General features: G+C 39.1%; 5 protein-coding genes across 6 annotated transcripts; 2 read left to right on the forward strand and 3 right to left on the reverse strand.

Annotated features, from left to right (window-relative positions):
* Positions 1 to 76: 76 nt before the first annotated feature.
* Positions 77 to 2285, forward strand: LOC105271485 (2-oxoglutarate and iron-dependent oxygenase domain-containing protein 3). The gene is made up of 5 exons (XM_011313061.1): positions 77 to 264; positions 381 to 818; positions 909 to 1062; positions 1138 to 1264; positions 1342 to 2285. The coding sequence occupies exons 1-5, from the start codon at positions 167 to 169 to the stop codon at positions 1494 to 1496; spliced, it is 972 nt and encodes a 323-aa protein (XP_011311363.1). The 5' UTR covers positions 77 to 166; the 3' UTR covers positions 1497 to 2285.
* On the reverse strand, positions 1866 to 14265 carry FASN1 (Fatty acid synthase 1). Its single transcript, XM_011313060.1, has 3 exons — positions 14047 to 14265; positions 3001 to 10202; positions 1866 to 2911 (listed from the first exon to the last, which is right to left on the reverse strand). Exons 2-3 carry the CDS (start codon positions 10123 to 10125, stop codon positions 2810 to 2812), a joined length of 7227 nt encoding a protein of 2408 aa, XP_011311362.1. The 5' UTR covers positions 10126 to 10202; positions 14047 to 14265; the 3' UTR covers positions 1866 to 2809.
* Positions 14266 to 15042: 777 nt separating this feature from the next.
* LOC105271490 (IQ and AAA domain-containing protein 1) lies at positions 15043 to 19939 on the reverse strand. Of its 2 annotated transcripts, none has more exons than XM_011313067.1 (10): positions 19065 to 19939; positions 18019 to 18475; positions 17419 to 17734; positions 17072 to 17356; positions 16695 to 16939; positions 16216 to 16503; positions 15930 to 16022; positions 15706 to 15823; positions 15489 to 15634; positions 15043 to 15300 (listed from the first exon to the last, which is right to left on the reverse strand). In XM_011313067.1, the coding sequence occupies exons 1-9, from the start codon at positions 19598 to 19600 to the stop codon at positions 15525 to 15527; spliced, it is 2448 nt and encodes an 815-aa protein (XP_011311369.1). In that variant the 5' UTR covers positions 19601 to 19939; the 3' UTR covers positions 15043 to 15300; positions 15489 to 15524. The 2 variants fall into 2 exon arrangements, with proteins under 2 accessions (XP_011311369.1, XP_011311368.1); XM_011313066.1 differs by having other exon boundaries at positions 15043 to 15323.
* A 140-nt stretch (positions 19940 to 20079) lies between these two features.
* Positions 20080 to 21863, forward strand: LOC105271489 (exosome complex component RRP43-like). Its single transcript, XM_011313064.1, has 7 exons — positions 20080 to 20189; positions 20269 to 20305; positions 20551 to 20688; positions 20754 to 21048; positions 21156 to 21276; positions 21339 to 21442; positions 21527 to 21863. Exons 1-7 carry the CDS (start codon positions 20173 to 20175, stop codon positions 21631 to 21633), a joined length of 819 nt encoding a protein of 272 aa, XP_011311366.1. The 5' UTR covers positions 20080 to 20172; the 3' UTR covers positions 21634 to 21863.
* Positions 21864 to 21979: 116 nt separating this feature from the next.
* Positions 21980 to 23016, reverse strand: LOC105271488 (caltractin). The gene is made up of 2 exons (XM_011313063.1): positions 22695 to 23016; positions 21980 to 22551 (listed from the first exon to the last, which is right to left on the reverse strand). The coding sequence occupies exons 1-2, from the start codon at positions 22695 to 22697 to the stop codon at positions 22048 to 22050; spliced, it is 507 nt and encodes a 168-aa protein (XP_011311365.1). The 5' UTR covers positions 22698 to 23016; the 3' UTR covers positions 21980 to 22047.
* Between the last annotated feature and the right edge of the window lie 721 nt (positions 23017 to 23737).

Genomic DNA, 23737 nt, shown 5'->3' on the forward strand with positions numbered 1-23737 from the left:
ATCAGAAAAATCGACCAATCAGAAATGACCAAGCATTTTATTTTTTTTGACAAATGGGAGTAGCCGTTCTGTTTTAGTTTCTGTTTACCCGGCATCAACCGAAGTCTGTCATTAATGCAAATAATCATCGATTTCTCACATAATTTAGTGGTTAAATACATCGATAATGTCCCAGGAAAAGAAGAAAATTAGACAGAGACACGAGAAGAGGGAGACTGAAGAGAAAATCAGTGAGAAAAATGAACAAACTGATCGAGTGGAACCGTGAGTTTTTTTGTTTATGGGTTGAACTGGAAATGGAAATTTTGACATTTCCATGTTTCATTGCAATACATTGAGTAATGATTTTGGTTGGATTTTTATTCCATTGTGAATAACAGGAAATACGGCCCAATACCGAGATTTCCTTATCAAAAAGTCTGGTCCCGGAGTATTTTGATCCTCGGTGTCTTGCTCATCGTCTGGTACAACAGCACCCAGAGCAAAGAAGTGTCACTTGCTCGTCAGCGAGAGGTTTTGCTCAGTCGAACGCAAAATTTCGACTGCCCGCAGGATTACAAGGAGGATCTCGATAAATTCCCCGAATGTGTGCCTGAAAAATGTGGGAGAATTGTCACTGATAAATTAGTATCCACGAGTGAAACCGATGTTCTGTTAAAAATTGCTGTCAATGGGATGAATCTGGGAGGATCTGCTGGTGGAGCTAGTATTCTGGATCTTCATAGTGGAGCCCTGAGCAAGGGAGCTCATTTCATTAATATATTTTCACTCGAGGAGGCCAGTAGAATATTCAATCCACCAGATTTTGCTATCTATAAGTGAGATTTGTTCTTATCTCTCATCTTTGGGCAGGTGTAATTTTCATAATTATCAAATTGGAAATTATTTTTTCCTTATTATTATTTCAGAGTTGTAAAAACGAAAATCCATCACGCAATTGCTCATCACTTTGGGGTTGATGTTGGAAAGATTTATCTCACTAAACCCACGTTTTTCTCGAGAATGACTAATGTGTCTGCTAAGACAATCCACGATGAATACTGGCTGCCTCACGTTGACAGAGTAAAAAGAATCTTTAATAAAAAACGATTATCGTATTATTCTCTTCATCAATTATTAATCACTGATTATTTTCAGGTATCTTACGAACACTTCCATTACACATCTCTCCTGTACTTGAATGATTACGAGAGGGACTTCCAAGGTGGTCGATTTATTTTTATCGACAAGAATAATGTGAACTCCACTGTGGAGCCACGGAAGGGTGAGATAAGAACAAATACTCTTAATTTCAATTATAAATTAATTTTTACAGAATTGGAATGAAATTCTTGTCTTCAGGACGACTTCTGATGTTCACATCGGGCTCTGAAAATCTCCACGCAGTGGAACGAGTGACTTCTGGTACAAGATATGCCCTAACAGTGGCATTCACCTGCAACAGCGAAGCTGCAATATCAGATCCTACCTTTGGAAAATCCGTTAAAAACCCCTGAAGTCATTCCTCCAGTCGATTTAATTAGTATTACTGGCAGCATAAGGTGCTCGAGACGAAACCTCAGTATTACCATCCAATAATTGCATTCTAAATTCCAGAGGTACAAATAGTCATTCCATTTGATCTAATTATGTTTCTGTTTTATTCTATTTTTATTTGTGGAAGATCTGAACGCGTGAAACATTGAATGTTTTTTTCGAATTTTGTCTTTTTCCATTTTACAAGATACCTCCTCCATTCTCCTGTTTTTTTTTTAATGTTGTCAGATTTTAGGAGGGTACAGAAATTATAAGAAATTTCACCTCATAATTATTAAAACCAATATATTTATTGTCCAAACGATAATAGAAAATAAATAAAAACAATGTCATTTAGAATAATTTTTATTACTTTCAATACAACCTTACAGTATTAGATTAGCCATAATATATTGATAATTCCAAGTCTTGTTTTTTTGTTTTAATTCCACTTACCGGGTATGCAGTGCATATTAATTACGTACCTATGCACATTAATTTACTCAGTTGAAGTACACATCATTTACAATAATAAAATGATAATGTGGAATGCGTATGAAAACCGTAGACGGAGCAGAAGAGGAAAAAAATCAAATTTGGTTTATTCAATGATCGAATTGGCTTCCTTCCTCAAATAATCAATAAGAAATAAATATGTTAATTGCATTTTTTATTTATTTATCTACACTGGGTACCTATTCATACAACTTAAAAATGCGAGCTCTGTCCACCAAGCTCTCATTCAAAAACCGTATAAATATTTTTGGTATCTCAACCGATTTGTTCATTATTAATCAATAACTCGATCTGTCAAATCCTGAATATTCCTGATTTAAAACTCATGCCCTCGCGATAAGACAACAAAATCTATCCATAATTGTTGCACATTAACGAATGTTCGTGTAGCAAAATATTTCAATCAATTCAAAAAATAAACGTTCTCTATAAAAGTATTTATTAAACTCCACGGAAATTGGTGAGTATTTCACCTGTTACTAAATGAGAAAATACTTTAAAAATCTACGGTCTCTTATTTCCTAACTTTCTTGTGCACAAAAATTATATTCGTATTAATTCCATTATCTATTCCTATCTACTCACTCCCCTCAATTTACGAGACAATTTGCGTGAATGAAAAATAGAAAAATTCTTCATTAAGTTTTCCGTTCGCGTATATACAAGAAGAAAAAATATCACGAGAGACAAATGAAAAAAATCGACAATAAAACTTGAATGGAGGAATGTGCCATGCAGGAAGTGCCTCACTGTTTTTTAAATCATTTAGTTATCCGAATTAAACATTCAGAATTTCAGCAATGATCTTGGCATTCTCGCCAGCGAGAATAGTCCTGTGATTTCCAGATAACTCTTCAATATTGATAGCCTGAACGCAGTACTGGAATAGAGAAAGACAAACAAATTGTATAAATAATAACAATAAATGGTAAAAAATCATGAAAATTGAATTAACAGAAATGTAAATACCTCGGATAGATTGTAATCCTGGCCAAGAGCTGCAAAGTTATCCGTTGACTTGATGAGTGTGACAGGTCCATTGAACTTACTGGCTGGTTTGTATTCATTGGCAGCTAGAACTTTGTAATAGAACATCATGCCAGCAGCTTTGAGGTCATCAGATTCATACTTGATAGGTCCAATGAGATCGACCATTTTATCCATCATCTGACGGTAATCATCGATCCCTTTGAGTATCGTGTAGACATTGATAAATGATATCTCATTATTGAACTGCCTGACGAAGAAGGCGAGAACTTTTCGGCAGGCATCAGCGGTAAATTCAGCGTCAGTTTGACTGGTTTGTTTTCCAATTATGCGTGCATGCATCTTAACGTAATCTGGAGACCCATCGAGCAATTTGAGCTGTACAGCGTCATTGGTTTTTTCAAGCTGGAGTCCCATTTCAAATGCCACACAGGCACCAAAAGAGTATCCGAAGATGGTGTAAGGGCCCTGTGGCTGGATTTTTTTCACTTCCTTGAGGTAATGTCTAGCCAAATCTGATATAGATGTCAAGGGAGCATTGGCATGACACTGGAGACCATAGCCTGGCTTCTCAACCTCACTGGCTATCAAATTCATGGTGCTGACAACTCCTTCGATAGCATGAATGAAGAATATCGGTTTGCCAGTTGCAGATTTCGTTTGCATTTTAATAACGGGCTCTTTCGGAATTATTTCTGATCCACTTATTTGGTAGAGGAGTTGTTCACTAGGACCGTCCTCTGGTGATCCGGGAGTTCTGGCGCCAGGCGATGGGGTTCCACGTGGTGTTATTGAACTGACGCGTATATCATCGGTAGCAGATTTGGCGTAATCATTTAATTTTTCAAATGTCAAATTACGAATCTCAGTACCACTCAGGACGATATCGTAGTTACGCTCGAGTATCTGTTTTATTTCTGTTCCCATGAGTGAATCCATTCCCAAATCGGCTAGACTGTTCTTAACATTGACGGTACTCGGGTCCTTGATGCCGAGAATATTTCCAACAGCCTGGAGGAGACCAATTTGATTATCAGTATCACCAGGTCTATTTTTGTCGGGTAAAACGATGCTGGAGAGAACAGAGTGGGGCTGCTGGAGGAAAATATCCATTGTTGCGAGACAACTGAACATTCTCTGTGGCATGGTACCTCCAATCTCAGTGTCATTGTCACCCATTGTATCTGCCACAAGTCCAACATCTCCAATGGCACCCCACTGAATAGCCAATCCGGGTAGCCCATTAGCCTGCCTCTGCTCGACAATTCTCTCCATTGCTGAATTAGCCAGGCCATAATTTGTCTGGCCACCATTACCCCTACCACAGGATACACTCGAGAAAACAACGAAGTAGTCCAATGATGGACACATTTTTCTTGATGCTGCATCCAAATTCTTGGTTCCATCGATTTTTGGTTTAGCTGTCGCAATATATTGGCCTTCATCGAGATTCTCTAGGAGGGCGTCATTCAGAACAGCTGCCAGATTAAATATTCCACCGACTGGTGCTATTTTCGCAGACTGGGATATCAGCTGTTCAGCACCCTTCGGATCTGTGGCATCAGACGTTGAGATTACGATGTTAGCACCCAGCTTTCTCCAACGACGAATCGATACCGATTGATAACCAGTTCTCACACCTGATCTTGACGTAAGAATTATGTGTTTGGCACCTCGTGTAATCATCCAGTTTGCCAATTCCAGTCCAAAACCACCGAGACCACCAACGAGAATGTAACTCTTGTCGGGATTCATGTAAGTCCTGGGGATGGCTTTCACTGTCTTGGGACTTGGTTTGGTTACACCTCGTGACTCCTCGTCTCTTATCTTGAGTACGACTTTTCCAATGTGTTTTCCACTCGCCATGAATCTGAATCCCTCCTCAATCTGTTGCTCTGAGAAGACTCTCGATGGTAGGGGCCTAACCGCTCCACTCTTGATTCCATCAGAAACAAGTTTAACAACTTCTTTTTTTTCCGGACAATCATCCCCGAAGAGTGCATCAAGAAGAATTCCATGGAAACTCGTGTTCTTGAGGAAAATTGACATTCCAAGTGCTGAATTTTTGCTCAAATCAAATTTACCAATTTCCAAAAAGCGTCCACCCTCAGCTAGACACCTGACAGATGCCTGGAGTTTCTCCTCAGCCAGTGAATTTAGGACCAAATCAACACCACGCCCATTGGTCTCACGAAGAATCAACTGTTCGAAGCTGGTGTCCCTGGAGTTTCCAATATTGTTGTCTGTCAACTGTGGGAACGTCTTCTTCAAGAAGTCTCGTTTGTCCTTCGATCCGCAAGTGGTAAAAACTTTGCACCCAGCGTGAAGACAGATGGCAATACTAGCTTGTCCAACACCACCAGTACCAGCATGAATAAGGACGCTCTGTCCAGGTCTGAGATTTCCACGAACAACGAGAGCATAATAACTCGTTGCGTAGCAAACAGGAATTGTTGCGGCCTCCTCGAGGCTCCACTTCTCCGGTACTTCCCACATAAATCCAGGATCAGCTAGAACAGTAGTGGCCATTCCACGCGCTGCCACCATTCCCATCACTCGCTTACCCTTGCTATTTCTCCCAGCAAATTCAAGACCGAGAATGCAATCCTGTCCAGCCAAATCTCCAGGCAACGCATCCGGTGGTAGTTTACCAGTTGCCAACATGACGTCACGGAAATTGAGGGGAGCAAAATAAACACTGCATAATTCAGCACCTGGATATTTCTCTGGTTGATAGTAACTGAGAGGTCCCTCGATCCACCTCAAACTACTGAGATCACCCCGAACGAGAGAATTTACATATGCATGTTCAACGTGGAGTGACGAGGCATCAGCCTGCTGATCAAGACGAAGATGTCGATAGCTTCCCCACTGATTCCCCTTGAGAACATTGGCCATGAGTTCCCTGTCCAATTGCTCAGAGTAGAATGAATTATTCAACGAGAATTTTGGTGCATTCTTATCCTGAATGAATACATAACGACAATTCTCACCACCCTCTTCCCTCCTGATGCAAGTCATAAGACCGATCAGACCGAGAGTCTCCTCCCCCTGGGAAACAAGTAGAACTTGTTGACCAGTAGCTGCTTGCTTGACAGCAGCCTTCAAACCCTCCAACCATGAGAAATTCTTCTCAGTTATCTGAATGATAATTGCAGCCTTCGTCTCCTGTTTCTTCTTCAGCAATAGGTACTGCTTACCAGGTATCACTTGCATCGCTGTGAATTTCAGGCCTGCTTTCTTCAGGTATGACTTCTGAATTACACCTGTCTCCTCAAGGAGGACAAAGCCCCCTGATTTGACAGATGCCGCGAGATTCTGAAGTGCTGCTGAGTCACCACTGCTCAAAACATCAGCTGCAACTACCATATGAAGATCATGACCAACTGGTGAACTCGAGACATCCTTGTTTGTTGTCTTCATTCGCCACTGATCCAGCACTGATGAATACGTATCTGGTGTGGCGGTTGCAAGTTGAATTTCCACACTGAGAGACGGCTCTGACTGAAGAATATCTATGATCGTTGGAGCCAAAAGGGACTCCACACTTCGCTCGCCAGTCACTTCAGTTGCCTTTATCTTCAGAATCCCGAGATTCTCATTAGCGATTTGAAGAAGAACTGTCAATGCATGGAGACGTGACTTGGTGGGGTCCTCAACAAGTACTTGGGTATTGTCGTATGGAACGAAAGTGTAACGCTCAAGTTTGGGCGATGCCTGAGATTGCTGTCTTCTTGGTGCTATAGATGCCTTCATTCCCCTCAATTCAATTCCCCCGGACTTAATAACACCAATTTCAGGGTACGAGTAAACATCGAAATTTTCATTCTCACCAAGTTTGTCAGCCATTTCCAGATGTGCCTGTGGATTGATTGCGGCGTACTGGAGTCTCGTTGGAAGACACAGTTGAGTCGTATCCTTACCCAAAATGGTAAACTGCAGCATGGTATCCATGAATGACACCCAGTTATTAACCCACGTAAGCTCACCCTTGATTCCATGATTATCAGAGCTCTTGAGCCCCTGGAAAATGCCAGTGTAATCGTATCCACGTAGTCTGAGATCCTTGTAGATATCCTTAGACGTCAACTTCAGCAGATTGGTCTCGTCTTTGCCGGGTGGTGGTGACAGATTCAACTGCTCCCTCTCAATATTTTCTGGCAATCTGATTATGCCAGTGACTGCCGATGATCCACCCTCGCAGATCTCGAATTCCCCAGTGCCAGCAAAAATATTCACGAGGAATTTGACAACTCCCTCCTTTGGCATTATCGTAGCTCGATGAAACTGAACATTCTCCAGAATAATGGGAGTTTTCTCGAAATCAAGTCCATGAATCTTGGCGTATGTTTTCCAAGCTAGAGTCAAGTATCCAGTAGCTGGGAATAGAATTCGTCCATCGATATTGTGTCCGCCGTAAAAAGCGTGTTCTTCTTTAGAGATATCAATCTGAATGACAGCTTCGCCTGCACCCCCAGCCTTACCAACAAAACTAGCAACCGTCCAAGATTGTGAATGATCCCACCCAACAATTGAATTCATCATTGGTGTACCTCTGCCAACAGGATAACTCACAGGTGGATAGAGTTTGCTGAAATTTGGCTGACCCCCAGCATTGTAGATTTTTCCCAAATTCATCAACAAAAATTCAAGATTGTTGCCATGATCCTTCTTATGAAGACCAACAGTTGTTACTGTTGGCACAGATCTCCTCAGGATGGCCTGAAGAAGACAGTGCGGTGCTATTTCAATGGCAATTGCATCATTGGGCATGTGTTTCAATGCCTCTTGGAATAACACTGGTGACAGTAAATTATTAACATGATAAGCAGCTGAACTGAGCTGAGCAAGAGGCGTGTTCCAGGCTGATTCCGGCATGGACGATGAAATCCACCTGGAGGATCTCGGTTTGGGATTGGTGATCAATTTTTCGAGGCTAGTCCTTAGGAATGGTCCCACCGAGGCAATGTACTTGCTATGAAAAGCAACCCCAGAGCTGTTGACAGTTCTGGCGAATATATCCTCCTTCTTTAACTGCTCCACGAATTTATGGATAGAGTCAACTGGTCCTGATACAGTGACAGAGTCCGCTGAGTTATTGCACGCTGGTGATATATCTGGTGGGCACTTTTTCGCAGCTTCTGACCAGCTAAGACCAACAGCAGCCATCGCACCAGGTGGCAATTTACTATCAACTATACTCTTGCCTCTCCAGTAAGCAGCAAGAACCGTCTGTTCAGGTGTAAATGTCCCATCAGCATAAGCACATCCAAGTTCTCCAACTGAGTGGCCGACAATACCATCAGGATTAATTCCCAGCATAGCAAGAACATCGACGAGTGCCACTTGGATAGCAGCGATAGAAATGAAACTGTACATAACATTCTCGAAGGTCTTCTCGGTTCCATTCATGATAATATCAAGTAAATCGATACCAACGGGTTTCAGTGCCTCCGCACACCTCCTCAAACTCGTCTGGAATACTTCAATGGAGAATAGCTCCTTTCCCATTCCAGGCCACTGACTTCCCATCCCCGAGAAAACAAACCAAATTGGTTTCTTTGCAGCAACTGTTATCTCTTTCACCTCGCGATAATTATCACTACCCATTATCTGAAAACCTCGATGAGAATGCCCCAGTATACTGGAATGGTGAAGATCGTGAATCAGCGAAATGAATTCATCATCCTTGGCGTGCTCCTGAGCCTTATCTAAAAATAGATTGATACCCTCCGGTGTTCTCGCTGATACACCAATGATCTTTGGAATGGGAACATTGAGAACAGGCAGTGCTTTTGGCTTGGGATTGCTCCTGAGAATGATGTGAGCATTGGCACCACCAAAGCCAAACGAATTAATACCAACGAGTCCACCATTCCAGAATGTATTCTTATCAACAACACTGATACTACCATCAAATAGAGCTGTTAAATCCGGATTTGGATCTCTGAAATGAAGATTACCCGGTATAATACCAGCCTCCATAGCAATGACAACTTTAGCAAGAGATGCAACACCACTGCTGCACTCGGCATGCCCCATATTGGATTTAACCGAACCAACGAGAAGGGGACTTGTCCTGTTCTTGCAGAAAATTTCAGCAATACCTTTGATCTCCTGTGGATCACCGACTTTGGTACCAGTACCATGTGCCTCAACATAAACAACATCACTTGGATCAACACCAGATTCAGCATAAACCTCGTGCATCAGTTTATTCTGCATTTCTCCAGAGGGATATGTAATACCCATCACCTTGTTCCCATCGACATTTGTCTTGGCATGAACAACAGTGGCATAAACACGTCGTGCATCACGGGCCTTCTGTAGATAAACAACAGCAACTGTCTCAGACCTCACGTATCCATTGCACGATGCATCGAATGCCTTGCAACTGCCATCCTTAGACAGCATACTGAGACGATCAAACTGGAGTGATGACTTTGGATTTAGAATGAGATTGACACCAGCGACGATAGCAGCATCACAATGGCCATTACGCATTGCCAAAACAGCCTGTGTCAATGCGTACATCGATGATGAGCAGGCAGTGTCAACAGAGAATGATGGACCAGTGAAATCATACGCGAATGAGATTCTATTGGCGAACATGGCACGACAGCATCCGATCAGGGAATAGCCATTGATTTTGTCTGGATCAGCTGACCAGTACTCAGCACTCTCTGAGTCTGATACAGCAACGAAAACACCTGTCTTGGATCCTCGCACTTCAGTTGGGTTGATACCAGCATCTATTATAGCCTCGTGAGTTATTTCAAGGAGAATTCGCAGCTGTGGATCCATCACTTCCGCTTGTTTCGGATGGACGCCAAAGTGCTGTGCATCGAACGACGAAAGATCCTTGATTTTTCCATTCCGCGCTGGTAATCCGTAGAGATTTCTCGGATAGCGACGCTCATCGTCGGTCACCATGTCGATACCCTCAAGGAGATTACGCTTGAATTCCTCGATATTATCTGACTCGGGTAGACGACCAGATATTCCACTAATAACGATGTCATCGTCGGATGTCAGTATCACTCCGTTTGGCATTGCTGATGGCTCACGAACAGGTGGATTGTTCATAGCTTCGAAACGAGCTGGCATTGTTCTCTACGATTCGAGGAAAAATATTTCTCAATTCTTTCAGACTTATCGGACGAGGTAGCTTCGTGGACAAGAAGCTGAAATCAAAAGAAAAACGTGTTATTGGAAAAGTACAATGTCTTTTTTTTTTACGTCGTTGGTGTGCGTGATGGAAGACACTGTTTGTACTATTAATTTATTCTATCTCGTTAATATTGTAATATAATGGAGATATGGGTTGATCGAGTATTTCTTTTACTCGGAATATTCCAATAGCTGTTCGCATCTACTTTTTTTGAGGCTCCGATCAGCTAAAATGACACTCAAATGACATTCAGACTTTTTTGTATTGAGACGTGAAAGGTGCAAAAACGGGGTTTTTATTTTTTTGTAATTTATTGTATTTTATTGCAATGTTACCATTATTTTTTTACATAACAAAATAAATTAGAATAGATGATTAAAAAAAATCATTCATAACCCAAAGCTTCAAATAATAATAATCATAGTACAGTGATAGAATCAGGATTTCATGAAAATTGGGAAAACCGATAAGACAAGTGGATTTCGATCGATATCTTGAGGGTTCTATCAAAATTAATTTATCATAGTAGTAGGGATAAAAATGAACCACGAAAAACGCTCATCGTTGTGACATACCGGCAACGACAATTCGATATCCCCGGCTGATAAGAATAAAAATAATAATAATGAGCGAATCGTATGATCGCAACACCAGAGAACGTTATTGCTCCTGAACTTGAACGATCGTGCTCGCAAGTGAAAAAAATTATGATAGTTTATCAGTCATTGCGTCATTCACATTATTCATTACGCTTATCTCCTCGAATTTCAAGACTTGCGATAATCTGACATATTGTATCAAAATTTCCGGAAGGAATTCTCATTGATCGAATCTCGTCACCTTGGGCTCATCTACGGTTTCCCAGGGGTTCAATGGTGTAAGCAATAAAAATTGCTGACATCATCGGATTGCAAGTCACCATTTTTTCGACTGCGACTTTTTCTGTTCAGAAAAAATAACTTTTTTTTTAATATTCGAGAATTTTTTATTTAAACGGATAAATGAGCTTGTGAATGTTATCAGTTAGTCCGGATGACGATTACTCAGCGAATTTATTTCAATGGTCAAGCGATGAATTTTTTAAATGCGTAAAAACAATAATTGCTTCTGATAATTGTTATGATAATTAACGATTAGGTGAAACGGCAAAATCGTGGCGTTTGGAATATAATTGGAATAAATGAAAAGGTAATTTAATTATCCTATTAAATTCGTGAGAAGGCGGAATTTTAGCTGGCGCTATCAATAGATCGTAAATTCTCTTCACAGATTTAAATGTTCACTTTTATCGACATGTACACCCATTAACATTCGCTTTACGACATATAGAATCGAGTTAGTGCAAATAGATACTGAAAAAATCATGATAAAAAAATGGAGGAAATATCGAATAAAATGGGAGATTTGTCGTCAAACAAATTTCACTCTGTAAAAAATCATTTCCCCTGGAATAATGAGATCTTAATTCACCTCAAACTTGACACAATGATAACTCAATCAATTTATTCCTGTGCACATAAATCACGGCCATTAATTACCCCAGATACTGACCCAATTATTATATCGTAGGAAGTTGTCTGATCACAAGGTCAAGTTCAACGAACAGCTGAGCAGTTATTCGATAGCGCATGCGAAATTGACTTCCTTCGAATTATCATACTAGTGCAACCATAATGCAACATGTCATGTATCATTGCAGTGTACCCCCTTTTTTACTCATAATTTGCCATTTTCTTCAAGATGGATTCGATTGAGGAAATAGAAAATCTAGTCGACGAGAAAAAAAATGTGAAGAAAAATTAAGGACATGTAATTTACTCATGCGTCAATTGACTCTTCAATATTAAAATTCTTTTTTATCCATTGGCTTTTTGTTGTTCAACCAAGTGGATGGACTATGGTAATTGGACATTCGTCGCGTTTTTCAGATCGACTCGTGTTACTCGATTCAAATCCGATCCTGTAATACCTCGGACTTGAGGTCGGAAATATAATATCCAATGAATACATAATATACATAATATATTTCACGTGTTAATTCATGGTAATCGCCTTCTCGTCACACATTTCGATTCTTATTTCCTGCAAACCCGTTTATTTTTATTGGGAATCCGTCGAGAATATTAATTTTCCTGTGTTGTCATTGATTCGGAGAACATCCGCATTTCTCTGTTTATAGATTTAAAGCTCTTCAAGGTCTCAATCTAGTCCGAATCCTAACTTAACAACTCCACATATCTCTGAATAATCCATTGATTCCTGTATACCCGTTTTAATTATTTTAATCATGCATTCGAATAATAAAACATTCCCATCTATTACTTGGTCTAATATAAAATTCAAAAATTTTTTAATTCAGATCGTGTCTGGCACAAGTAATTCAATTTTCGCAAAATCATTTTGCAGTTAATCCCTTGAGGTCTAGAAGCATCCGCCATTTTCCCGAAACTCATAACTTTAGAATGAATCATTCTCAAATCACTTCCAAATTTTCTCTTTAACGAGAAACAACTGATTCTTGAGTGGCTTGTCCTTTAATGAGATGCAATGACACCGAGAGTATTTTTGTTTAAAATATTCTTGGAGCCTCAGAATTATTTGAAAATCATCAGAACGAAAAGTATAAGTTTCTCGGATGAATTCAGCGAAATAATTGAAGTAACTTAATTTTTTTAAAAAAGGGATTCATTGATTCAAATAATTGACAGCCATTCGGATGCGGGTTCATATTATTCTTTACTTCTTCCCAATAAATTTTCATTATCAAGAAAGTGTCCCTCGCCCATGAATTTTCCCATCACCTCTTAAATTTCTGCTTACGACTATTAATTATCAAATATCTGCAGTTATTACAGGGTAATGATAAGATGTCAGAAACGTGAGTCCAAAGGAGTTCATAACGACAAAACTAGATTCTTAAAAAATTTAACAACAACTTGCTTTCTCCCATAAAACAGTCGATTTTTCTTCATAAATTTTCGGATAATAATCATTAGTATATACCCAAAATTCATGTTCATTACTCTCTCAGTTTTTAAGAGTTCCAAGAAAATATCTCCAGATTGAGGTTAGCCAGGTAATACCCTGGAATTCCATTCAACAGAATCATAAAAATCCCAGTAATTACATGAAAGTCAGGAGTTAATAAAATAACAATAACTACACGTTTAAAAAACCGGTGATTGGCAATTCGAGATCAGTAGTAAGAAACTACGCACGATCAGCCCACAATTTAACGCGTGATATCCGCGTGTCTTTTACCCCTTCCTATCATCCACTCCAGACTCAAAATACATTCACGTTTCCGTGAATCGGATGATTCAGTGATGCGATAATAATGATTGGTGATACGTTTTTCTATTAGGCAATCATTCGAGATACATTAAACAATTCTACACGTGGCGATAATTTTGCTCACGCTACACCTAGAAAATAAAAACGTATACCAAACGACATTCAATATAAATTCCCATCTGATCTGAGTAGAATAAAAGAACAATTTCCCAAGGCCCAAATCAGTTCCAATCCTCGATATTATATTGTTAAAATCTCTCCTCACACAAGACGTGACCACCAGCAATCAACAAACCGTCAATAAATACAATAGCCGGCATGAAAGGCATTAAATCCAGCACATTCCACCTAAAAATTTCCAATACAGGAACAAATCCAAAAACAAACCTCTCACTGCTTGAATAAGAATTTCTAGATTCCTGTATAAACACTGGCAGAGTGAAGACCGTTATAAAATGAGAGTTGTGACAGAGAATGGTTAAACTCCATTTCTAAGAAAATTATCAAATGATATTCAATTAAAGAGGTGATAATTAATTGGTAATTTGTCTAATTAACGATACCTATCACGTGGATGTAATCCTGAAATGATTCTCGGCTTTCGAGGAGAGTTCCCAGGGTTGGGCCGTTGAAAATTCACAAACAGTGGACAACGAGTTAATTAATTCTCCTCACTATGTTATGTTTGAACTATTTTTTTAAATTCTTTGTAAATGTCCGTAACAACGGACAAACAGCATGGGCGCGTCGCTAAGGACTAACTGGCGTCCAAGAGTGCGAGGGTCTCGTTATTATTGAATTGGACGGTCCCCGTGGTCTGACATCAGACCATGTGGTATTGACCAATCGGAGATGGTCCCGGGTGGAGCGCAGGCGCACTCCTCTCCTTCCCCCAGCTGACAAATGTAGCCGCCCGGTGGATTAATAACCCGCGCCAAACTCCAACTGAAATATTTGTTCTAAATCATCCTGATCATCATCCTGATCGTCATCCTGATCGTCATCTTGAGCATCATTCTGATCGTCACCCTGATCATCAGCCTGATCATCGAGATCATCAGTGCAGTCTTCCTGTCAATTTAATTTGACTGAGATAACCTTCCGCGTGATTCCAATGTGATCAGTTCAAAAAAGGAATGATAAAATTTATGTTATCGCCTGTTTTTTTTTTTATTGTTGAATATCATTTTGCAGTTTTTCGCAGGGTCGAACATGCATTGTGGATATTTATTGCAGGCCAATGGAATCGGTCTGTTGTGTCATCGGGACACGATGGGACGATCGATACGGATTTTCACTGGTTACGATGGAATACCTGTCGAGGGTGTCGTTCACTTCTTGTAATTGCGAGGGTGAATTTCGAAGCGAGAAAAGGATTTTCTTGCACGGTGTTTTGATTGGGAGTTGTTTCTCTCCTCTATTTGTAAATATTGTAGACAATTTCTTGGACTCTATCTCCAGTTTTCGGCGTAAATCGACGGCGAATTAGAAGAAATTGGTTCGATTATATTTCGATATATTTATTTATTTCTTAATCAAATTTATTTTTTACGGTTAGAAATTAGAAATGAATGATTACGTTTGGAATTATTTTCTCAACTTTTCTCTCGATGACTTTCTCGAACTGATGATTGAATGAATCATTTAATGATTACAATTCAATTCTGGATCACTCCCATTGCCGGTGATATCTACATATAGTGATTATACTTTTGATGAACGGAAATATCATATCATCTTCGCCTTTTCTCTTCTCGTTTGAGTGAATTCTTTGTGTCGAGGTGTTGACGCGTCTGATGTATTCTATCAGTTGATGCCTGTAACGTGTCCATGTGTGAGCCTAAACATTCCCAGGGACTTGAATTCCGACATTTCAAAATAGATTTTCTATTAATATTAGTTCATTTGTCATTTTTCTTCAAATTTGCACTCAAGAGAAACATTAACTAATTGACTATTCGACTGATTAATTAACAAAAATATTGATGGATAGAAGAGATATTACAAAAAAATTGTGAAATCCTCTGAACAGCAGCAGATGCTATTTCTTCCCCTTTTTCTTCTGCTTCTCATTGGCCTCCTCCATTTTCTGGAGTTCCAGCTCGATCGCTTTCTGTTTTTTTCTACAAGTGGGAGTTTTGGAGAACCACGCTGAAACGAAATATCCACGAGTATGAATTACCATCAATCACGATTGCAATTGATACCATGAATATTAATACCTAAAAAAGCCTCTTCTTCTTCCTTGTAGACTGGATCCCTAGCGCTCAATGCATTCACCAGCTCGGCATGTGTCAAAGGCTGAACTCTGAGCTGCACCATCCTCTTCGTCGTCATCACCTATGTAAACAGAAAAATACATGAATGGCGATCAGCCATTATACCAGCTTGGCGATGAATCGAATGATTAAAAAACGAAAATCATCCACATTTTCACCCATATCACCTCGCTAATAGATTGAATAACACGACCGAGAGTAAATCCATCGCAGATCTTGGTCATTGCTGACGTATCGAATTGTCTGCTGATTCCTGCGTACTGTAAAAAAAGGTGGATATCAATGTATTACATTTTCCACTGCCATCCACATGGAAATGCGTGACTGCATGGCCATGGCCTCTGGACAATCTTTTTATTTCACCAGTGATTACGAGTTTTTTTCATAATTTTCTTTATCAATTCCCCAGTACAGTTGATAAATAAATCCTTTTTTTTTACAGTAGTATCTTACTTTGTAAAGCAAATCCTTCCATAGCATTGACATGGTGCCATAATCGGGTCGGGGTATGTAAATAACTTTGTCGTACGTCTGATAAAGCAACTTCTGATCACCATCCCAGGGCGAGCTGGATGTGCCAATTACAATAACGCGATCTTCATTAGTAAAACTTTTTACGAGCTTTGGTAAATCTTTTTTCAGTCTCTTAGGATCGGTTTTATCCGTCTTGGCGACTTTTTTCACGAATGGCTTCTCGGCGCCATCCATGAATATTATTGATGGCTGAAGCAGTCGGGATACCTGCAGGAGATTTAATTTTTTATAGTCATTGTTTACTTTCAAATATTCACTAGCCAAGAGCTGAAACGATTAACGCGGAATTCGTCCGAGAGTTCATTCTATTGGGATAGGGCAAAAATAGTCTTTTAATCGTCTGTCAATAATTTATCAATTGATGACTGCAATTTATCTATTTATTGATTTTTTAGTACCTTAGAGATTAAATGTAATAGCATAATTAGCCCCGATTTTCCTGGATATTTACCAGCAATATTGGCTGGTGTAATATCAAAGAGTGTTGCCCCCAGTTCGGTGCACACTGAGTGCACAAGCATTTTTTTACCACTGGCATTTGGCCCTGCTATAAGCACTGATCGTACGAGCGGCGATAAAAGGCGTATGTTCTCTGTTGCCAGGGGAAGAATACAGTACTCTGATACCAGCTGTCTTATTTCACCTGGAAATTGTTGAAATTCCGGATTTAATTAATTAATTAGCAAAGAGAAATAATTCGAGTGCACTGCCATCGCAATATAAATCCTCAATAAGTCTCAAGGAACAGTCGATAGATTTTTAAAATGAGACACACCGATTGTGGGTAGATTGTCCCTCCCCTTATCCCAGAGTTCGAAATTGGCGTAGGATTTTTCTCCCTTGAAAGAATTCAGATAGATCTCAGGGACATGCTTGATAATTCCATTGGTAAGTAACTCCTCAAATAATGACTCAGTGGTTCGGTCAGGAGTCAAGTCCTTTTCCTTTTTTCTCTTGCTTTTCTTTCCACTTCTGCGGACACGTTTCTGGGCTTTCTTAGCTCGTTTCCCCTTGTGGCCCTTATCTCGATCCAAAGCAGCTTGAAGTGCCTCTATATCGTCTGAGCACAAGAATTATTGAATAAGTGTGAATAACGAACGTGAAGATTATTTGATTTCTCACCTCTGATGATGTTGTCCACACCAGCTCTCACTTCCTCCTCGACTTCTCGAGTTTTTTCAGCAAGAACGATTTCGCTGTAGGGTAATTGCCAAGGATTCCCTGACTCGTCCTTTCCTCTCCAAATGTCCTGATACTCCAGATTCGCTTGAATCAATTCTGGAAGAAAATTCGAGGGTACTGGCTTTATTCCTGGATCGGACTCGTCGTCCTCGGACTTCTCGGTGTCGCTCTCTTTCTTTGCCTTCGACTTTTTCGATTTCTTCGATTCTTTCGAGGAAGACGACTCCTTCGACTTGCTCAGCGAACTCTCCGTTCCCTGATTTATTATTATCATTATTTTTCTCGTCATTAAATATGTAAATATTCGTATCGTATGCAATATCTACACATTATTTTAATTTCATGTTTCCAAGGTCAAGCGTGACGCGAAGAAAATAAAACGTGACGTAACAACGTTTTTAGAGGTACGAAAATTGTATATTCATTCCTATTATCGGCTTTTCTCATAGTTTTATTCTAAAGAGGACATATCTATCGCCGAACGACCGCACAAATCATACATTAGTTATTTTATTTATTGAATTTATTGAATAAATTCACCTGACGACTCAGGATCATTCTGGAACCTCCGCTCTCAGCTGACGGTAGCTCGGGTATTTTACCCGTTTGCTGGAAATATTCATTTATCCAACTTCTGAGTTCAATTCTCATAGTTTCCTCCATAATTGCGCTCTTCTCGTTCTTCACGAATTCTCTGGTGTCTACCAGCATTTTATCGTAAATATCCTGGTACTCCGTCTGTTTTTCGTACCGATGATTTCTTATCCTTTCAGCCTGACGAAAATTCTCAGAGACTACTTGACTCGGTTGGACCATTCCAATCAACAACATCTCCTCGATCCTCCGTTTTCTCATCCTCTGACGAGTTATGTAGCCTCTCCATACCTTCTGGATTTTCATTGTCGCTGTTATTTCCTTCACTGGATCACTCGGCTCTACGTCAGATTTGATAGTCGATCTTTCCTTCATCTCTCGAATTTCCTTCATAAATTGAAATCTAGGATTCAAAGACACGAAGTATTTCCATGAGCGGGGAATGTATGAATAATTTCTGCGGAATTATTATTCTAAATTGAAGATGTTTGCTCACTTCTGTATGAGTTTTTTTCCTCAAACCTTGTCGAGACATTACATATTATTAGGTTCCCGGACCCTGACCCCTTCTGATATTGACATTTATTTTTTCGACGATTCCTGAAGTTGAAAAACGGTCTTATGGTTTTTTCCGAGTTATTCCGGGTAGAGATTCTGATTTCTTTTATAAATAATTTAATAAGAGTTCCAATAAAAAATGACCACTAAATTGAAATTAAAATTTCCACAATGGCCCTAATTTACCCTAATTTTCTGTCAGTCTAATCAATTAAAATGATCTCTAAACTAAAATCTTGAAAATTAATTTGCCCAGTGACAGCTATTGCACGAGAGGACGAATGACAAGAGGAATCATATCCCATCAGCTTCTGGGGAAGTAAAAAATTGGAGAATCCTCTACCCAAGTTCATCATTAAAATCAATTACGATAAAAAATTAAATGAAATAATCATAAGGTTTTTATTAGTGTGCGTACGCAGATTGGTGTTTACCTGACACGACCTTGACGTGCACGTTCATGTGTCTGAATGAGTCGTATTGCCTCCAGCTCAGTCAACGTCTTGGGTTGAATAATTTCATCAAGTGCCCCAACATTGCGCAATACGTCACTGATAAATTTTCTTCTCTCCAGTATTTCAGTGATTCTCTCGCGTCTGATGTATGTGGGTATCTTGAGCTCAGCCTCCTGGGGTAAAATTCCATATTTCATGAGGACGTCATCGCAGTAATTGTATTCTGACAGATCGACCTCCACGAGTTCGTGTTTGAGCTCAAGTATTCGACCCAGAGTACCATCCAGTAATTTTCGCATCAGAGATCGTTTTTGGGGTTGAATCACTTGGTCATAGCATTGCTCCAATTTATTGCAGATCACGATGTACCGGATGTACAGCTCAGAAACATTTCGGTGAATTTTTTTTCGATCCTTCTGGGGCTTTGAGTTCTGCAGATTTGAATCTGCCTGGATTATCTCGTCTAGAGAACATTGAGCGTCTCTCCATAGCTCGTCGTACGTCACATTGGACATTTTTTATCGTATTTATTTATGTTCAATCAATTTTTTGTAAATAATCCCCGAATAATTGTAATTATGAATATTCTAGTGGCTTAAGGTAATTCATTCCAACTCTTATTTTTATAGAATGTTCATTTAAATGGTCTTCAGTGAGTAGCAACTTTACTTTACTTTTCGCGATGAAAAATTGTTTATTGATTTATTGAGTAATTAGTATAGACTGGCATTGTTGTCCTGGAGATTGTAACAATGAAAATTTCCATGGAAATCTGTGGCTATCTGGCAAGTAGATTTATTTTACCTCGATGAGTATTTTTTAAAAATATTTCGCACAGTTAATAAATGGGAAAAAGAGTCTGCGTTGTCAGAAAATTTGAGTTTTAAATTGAGATAAGTCATTTCTGTTTATTTTAACAAGCAATTATTACCCCCGGTAATTTCTTGCATCGACACATGGCGTCAACATAACACTGGACAACGTAACCTACGAATCATAACTCTTCTGAAGAGTTCTCCTCACTTTTTCTGATTCATTATTACAAATCAAGAGATATTATCTGATATTTTCACATTGACATTTCGTGATGGCATCTGTTTACAAGTATGTAGACCTATAATCACACTCTGACAATTTTTTAAGTATAAATTTCAAATATTTGAATTGTTTTATGGAATTTCAGAACTATTTATCCGGTCAAGTACCTCAGAGATCATTTGGTGAGACATTTTTTATTTATAATAATAAATCAGATTGACATGAAGTAGAATGAATAGGCAGAATTTTCTGAAATTAAAAGAGAAATTACTCATGTTAATTTTTGTAATAATAGAGCGATAGTGAAGGCGAATCTTAAATTATTGTGAAATGCTTAAAATTATCGCATTTCATTACCAACTCATTTTAAAATGCAAAATATAGGCATTCTCTGCCATCTCGCTTATTATCATCTAATCAATTCCAGACACAACAGATAAGACCCGATGGTCGAGAATTTCTTGGTTTTCGACCCGTCAGCGTCAACGTCTCTTCAATCACTCAGGCCGATAGCTCTGCTGTATTTAAAATTGGAAATACCACAGTCGTTTGTGGAATCAAGGCTGTAAGTATTTTCTTCCTGCAATAATATTACAAATTCTGCATTTAGAGATATCGCGATCCTCACAGGAATTGGCTACTCCCAAACCCGAAGCCCCAGACTCTGGGTATTTAATCCCAAATGTTGGATTGAGTCCCCTTTGCTCGTCGAAATTTCGTCCAGGGCCTCCAGGTGATCAAGCACAGGTGACAACAAAAATTGTTGATAATATCCTCTGGAATTCTCAAGTCATCGACCTCAGGGATTTGTGCATTTGCAAGGATAAACTGGCCTGGGTGCTCTACTGCGATCTCGAGTGCATTGATTCTGATGGATCAATCATTGATGCATGTCTAGGGGCTCTCATGGCAGCCCTATCTTCTTGTAAGACTTTCAATTCACATTCAACAATTTATTTGAGAAAAAATTTCTCTTTTCCCATTGATCATTCATTTCGATTACTGTATGTTCTGTTTATATTTTTTTCCCAGTGACTTTACCAGAGGTTCTGCATAATCCAGAGTCCCAGTCGACCAGAGTCAATCCGAATAACCGGAGTCCTGTGCCTCTCAAAGGGATTTTCACTGCCACAACGTTTGCAGTCTTCGAAGAGTGAGTCATGCTAATTTATTGGTATAATTATTCATTTTTAATTCCTTTTTCTTTTATCCAAGAAATCTATTGCTGGCTGATCCAACAGATGAGGAAGAGAGTCAAGCTCTCGCGAGATTTACAGTGGTTATGAATAATGGTGAAATCTGTTACATGCACAAGCCAGGTAAAGCCAGCAAAAATTCATTAAATAATCAGCAAGTCTCTATTTGAATGATTGAGATTAATATTTCCTTGAATTAACGATCAGGTGGTGTTCCAATCAGTTCAGAACTCCTCTCGAGGAGTATCGCAAGAGCCAGAAGTCGATCAGAGAATTTCAAAAGTCTAATCACCACAGCAATATCTCCGAAATAACAAGACGTAGAAATAATAAATATCTTTTTTCCACGTTTCGAGAGCCTTCCACAAATTCAGTTATACGAGGGACCACAAGGAGGAATAATTTATTGGCGGGCACAAAATCATCAATAAAATCATTTCATCATCATTGTAATAATGTAATTATATGCAGAGTTATAAATATTTTTTAACGAAAATATAAATTACGAGTGGATCTCTAAGATAATTAAATGCCACTGAAAGAATGGAATGAGTTATCAAGTCATGTTTATATCCCTCAAAAAATATATTTTCATAAATAATAGACACACGTAATTACAAAAAATACTGATTAATTAGAGACACAAAAACACAAAACCAGTCCATTGAGTTAGGAATTATTATTGATTCTCAATTTATAAACTATTCTTAATGACTCAAATGATGCGATCAAAAGGTGCAAGTTTTCCTCATTATTCTCATGAACTCCTCCTGGGATATTTCCCCATCCCCATCTCTGTCTGCCTCGTCGATCATCTCCTGGAGTTCCTCATCGGTGAGATTCTCTCCCAATTCTTTAGCAACGCGTTTTAAATTCTTAAAAGTTATTTTGCCAGTGTCGTCGTCGTCGAAGAGCCTGAATGCCCGGAGAATCTCCTCCTTCGTATCCTTCTCACCCATTTTTAACGTCATTATGTTGAGGAACTCCTCGAAGGAGAGCTTGCCGATTGCGTCGGGATCTGCCTCGGCCACCAATTTCTTCAGCTCCTCCTTTTTCGGCTCGAATCCAAGAGCTCGCAGGACGACCTTCAACTCCTTCGTTGGTATTTTTCCTGTACCATCAGGATCGAAGAGATCAAATGCTTCTTTGATGTCTGATCTTTGCTCTTCAGTGAGTTCCACTCTCTGAGGCCCCTTTTTCCGAGAAGCTATCTGTTTCTTCAAAGCTGTAGCCTATAAATAATTTTTCAATTGAATAACTAAAGAGTTATACAAAACAGAAAATTGTCCACTGGATTTATGAAGATAATCTCAAATATAATCGATGGTAGGAATGGGTGATTGATAAATTTATTCGTAACAAAAATGATTCCTACCATTTCAAATTCTTCTCTTGAATAATTCAGTTTCTTCCTCGTCTGCAGGACAAATGACGACTGACAGTAAAACCAATTCAACCATAAACAGCCCTAAACTTCCTTCCTACATGGGTAATTTGTTTAGCAGTTGTTTGGTCGATATTTCCGTTAATTATTTGTGCGACAGTAACACTAAACGTCCAAACAAAAAAGACCATTTCGCCTTGTCCCATGGAATTGTTTATATTATTTTTTTTTGCTCCCACTGTCTCGTGGGGTTTTGACCTCTAGAATAATTTCCATCGAGCTACTAACCTCTCTATCATGATCAAAGATGATTGACTGAACTAGAGGCTCCGTTCTGGGGGTTTAAGTGATCCCAGCGGCATCGTAGTATTGCACCCCCAGAGAGGGAGGGTGCAACACATAATGCTGGGGTGTCCATCAAGCCGACGGGGTGAATTTTATTTTTTGCGGTATGGGGAAGTCACATCTTGTGGAATTTCAAATGGAAAAAATATTCAATATGTTGAAGATATACTACTAATGAAATTATATTTTCATAATGAGCGCGTTGTTTAATTAGCAGCGTGCTTGCCTACCACGCCGACGGCCAGGGTTCAATCCCGCCGTCATTCATTTTTTTTTTTCTAAATAATTCCATTTTTATCTTTTTTAAATGGCTAATCAATCGAAAGATCGTTTAAAAACTGAATTTTTGAAAATCGAAAAGATATTCAGTGAAATTGACAAATTAACAATTTTTTAAAACGATATTCTTGCAAAATATATACTCCTAATGAAATTAATTTATTGTAATAATGCGTTATCCTAACGGTAACGTGCTCGGCTAGCACGCCGACGTCCAGGGTTCGATCCCGCAGCCATTCTTTTTTTTTTTTAAATAATTCCAATTTTTTCTTTTGTAACTGGCTAATAAATCGAAATATTGGTTAAAAACTGAATAGCTCCTCGATTGTCATGTTCCCCTGATACTTTTACAAAAATTTCGAATTTTTCACTTTCAGTGAAAATTTCAGTGAATAACTCCTCGATTGTCA

Source organism: Fopius arisanus, unplaced genomic scaffold (assembly GCF_000806365.1).
Source record: "Fopius arisanus strain USDA-PBARC FA_bdor unplaced genomic scaffold, ASM80636v1 scaffold00111, whole genome shotgun sequence".
NCBI classification, from domain to species: domain Eukaryota; kingdom Metazoa; phylum Arthropoda; class Insecta; order Hymenoptera; family Braconidae; genus Fopius; species Fopius arisanus.

Coding starts and splice junctions, on each gene's coding strand:
- LOC105271485 (XM_011313061.1), top strand. CDS start 167: ATGTCCCAGGAAAAGAAGAAAATTAGACAGAGACACGAGAAGAGGGAG. Junction 819..908: donor CCAGATTTTGCTATCTATAA/GTGAGATTTGTT, acceptor TTATTATTTCAG/AGTTGTAAAAACGAAAATCC. Junction 1,063..1,137: donor GGCTGCCTCACGTTGACAGA/GTAAAAAGAATC, acceptor GATTATTTTCAG/GTATCTTACGAACACTTCCA.
- FASN1 (XM_011313060.1), bottom strand. CDS start 10,125: ATGCCAGCTCGTTTCGAAGCTATGAACAATCCACCTGTTCGTGAGCCA. Junction 2,912..3,000: donor AGGATTACAATCTATCCGAG/GTATTTACATTT, acceptor TCTCTATTCCAG/TACTGCGTTCAGGCTATCAA.
- LOC105271490 (XM_011313067.1), bottom strand. CDS start 19,600: ATGTCCAATGTGACGTACGACGAGCTATGGAGAGACGCTCAATGTTCT. Junction 16,940..17,071: donor GGACAATCTACCCACAATCG/GTGTGTCTCATT, acceptor AACAATTTCCAG/GTGAAATAAGACAGCTGGTA. Junction 15,635..15,705: donor AGAAGAAGAGGCTTTTTTAG/GTATTAATATTC, acceptor ATTTCGTTTCAG/CGTGGTTCTCCAAAACTCCC.
- LOC105271489 (XM_011313064.1), top strand. Junction 20,306..20,550: donor AGTACCTCAGAGATCATTTG/GTGAGACATTTT, acceptor AATCAATTCCAG/ACACAACAGATAAGACCCGA. Junction 21,277..21,338: donor ACGTTTGCAGTCTTCGAAGA/GTGAGTCATGCT, acceptor CTTTTATCCAAG/AAATCTATTGCTGGCTGATC.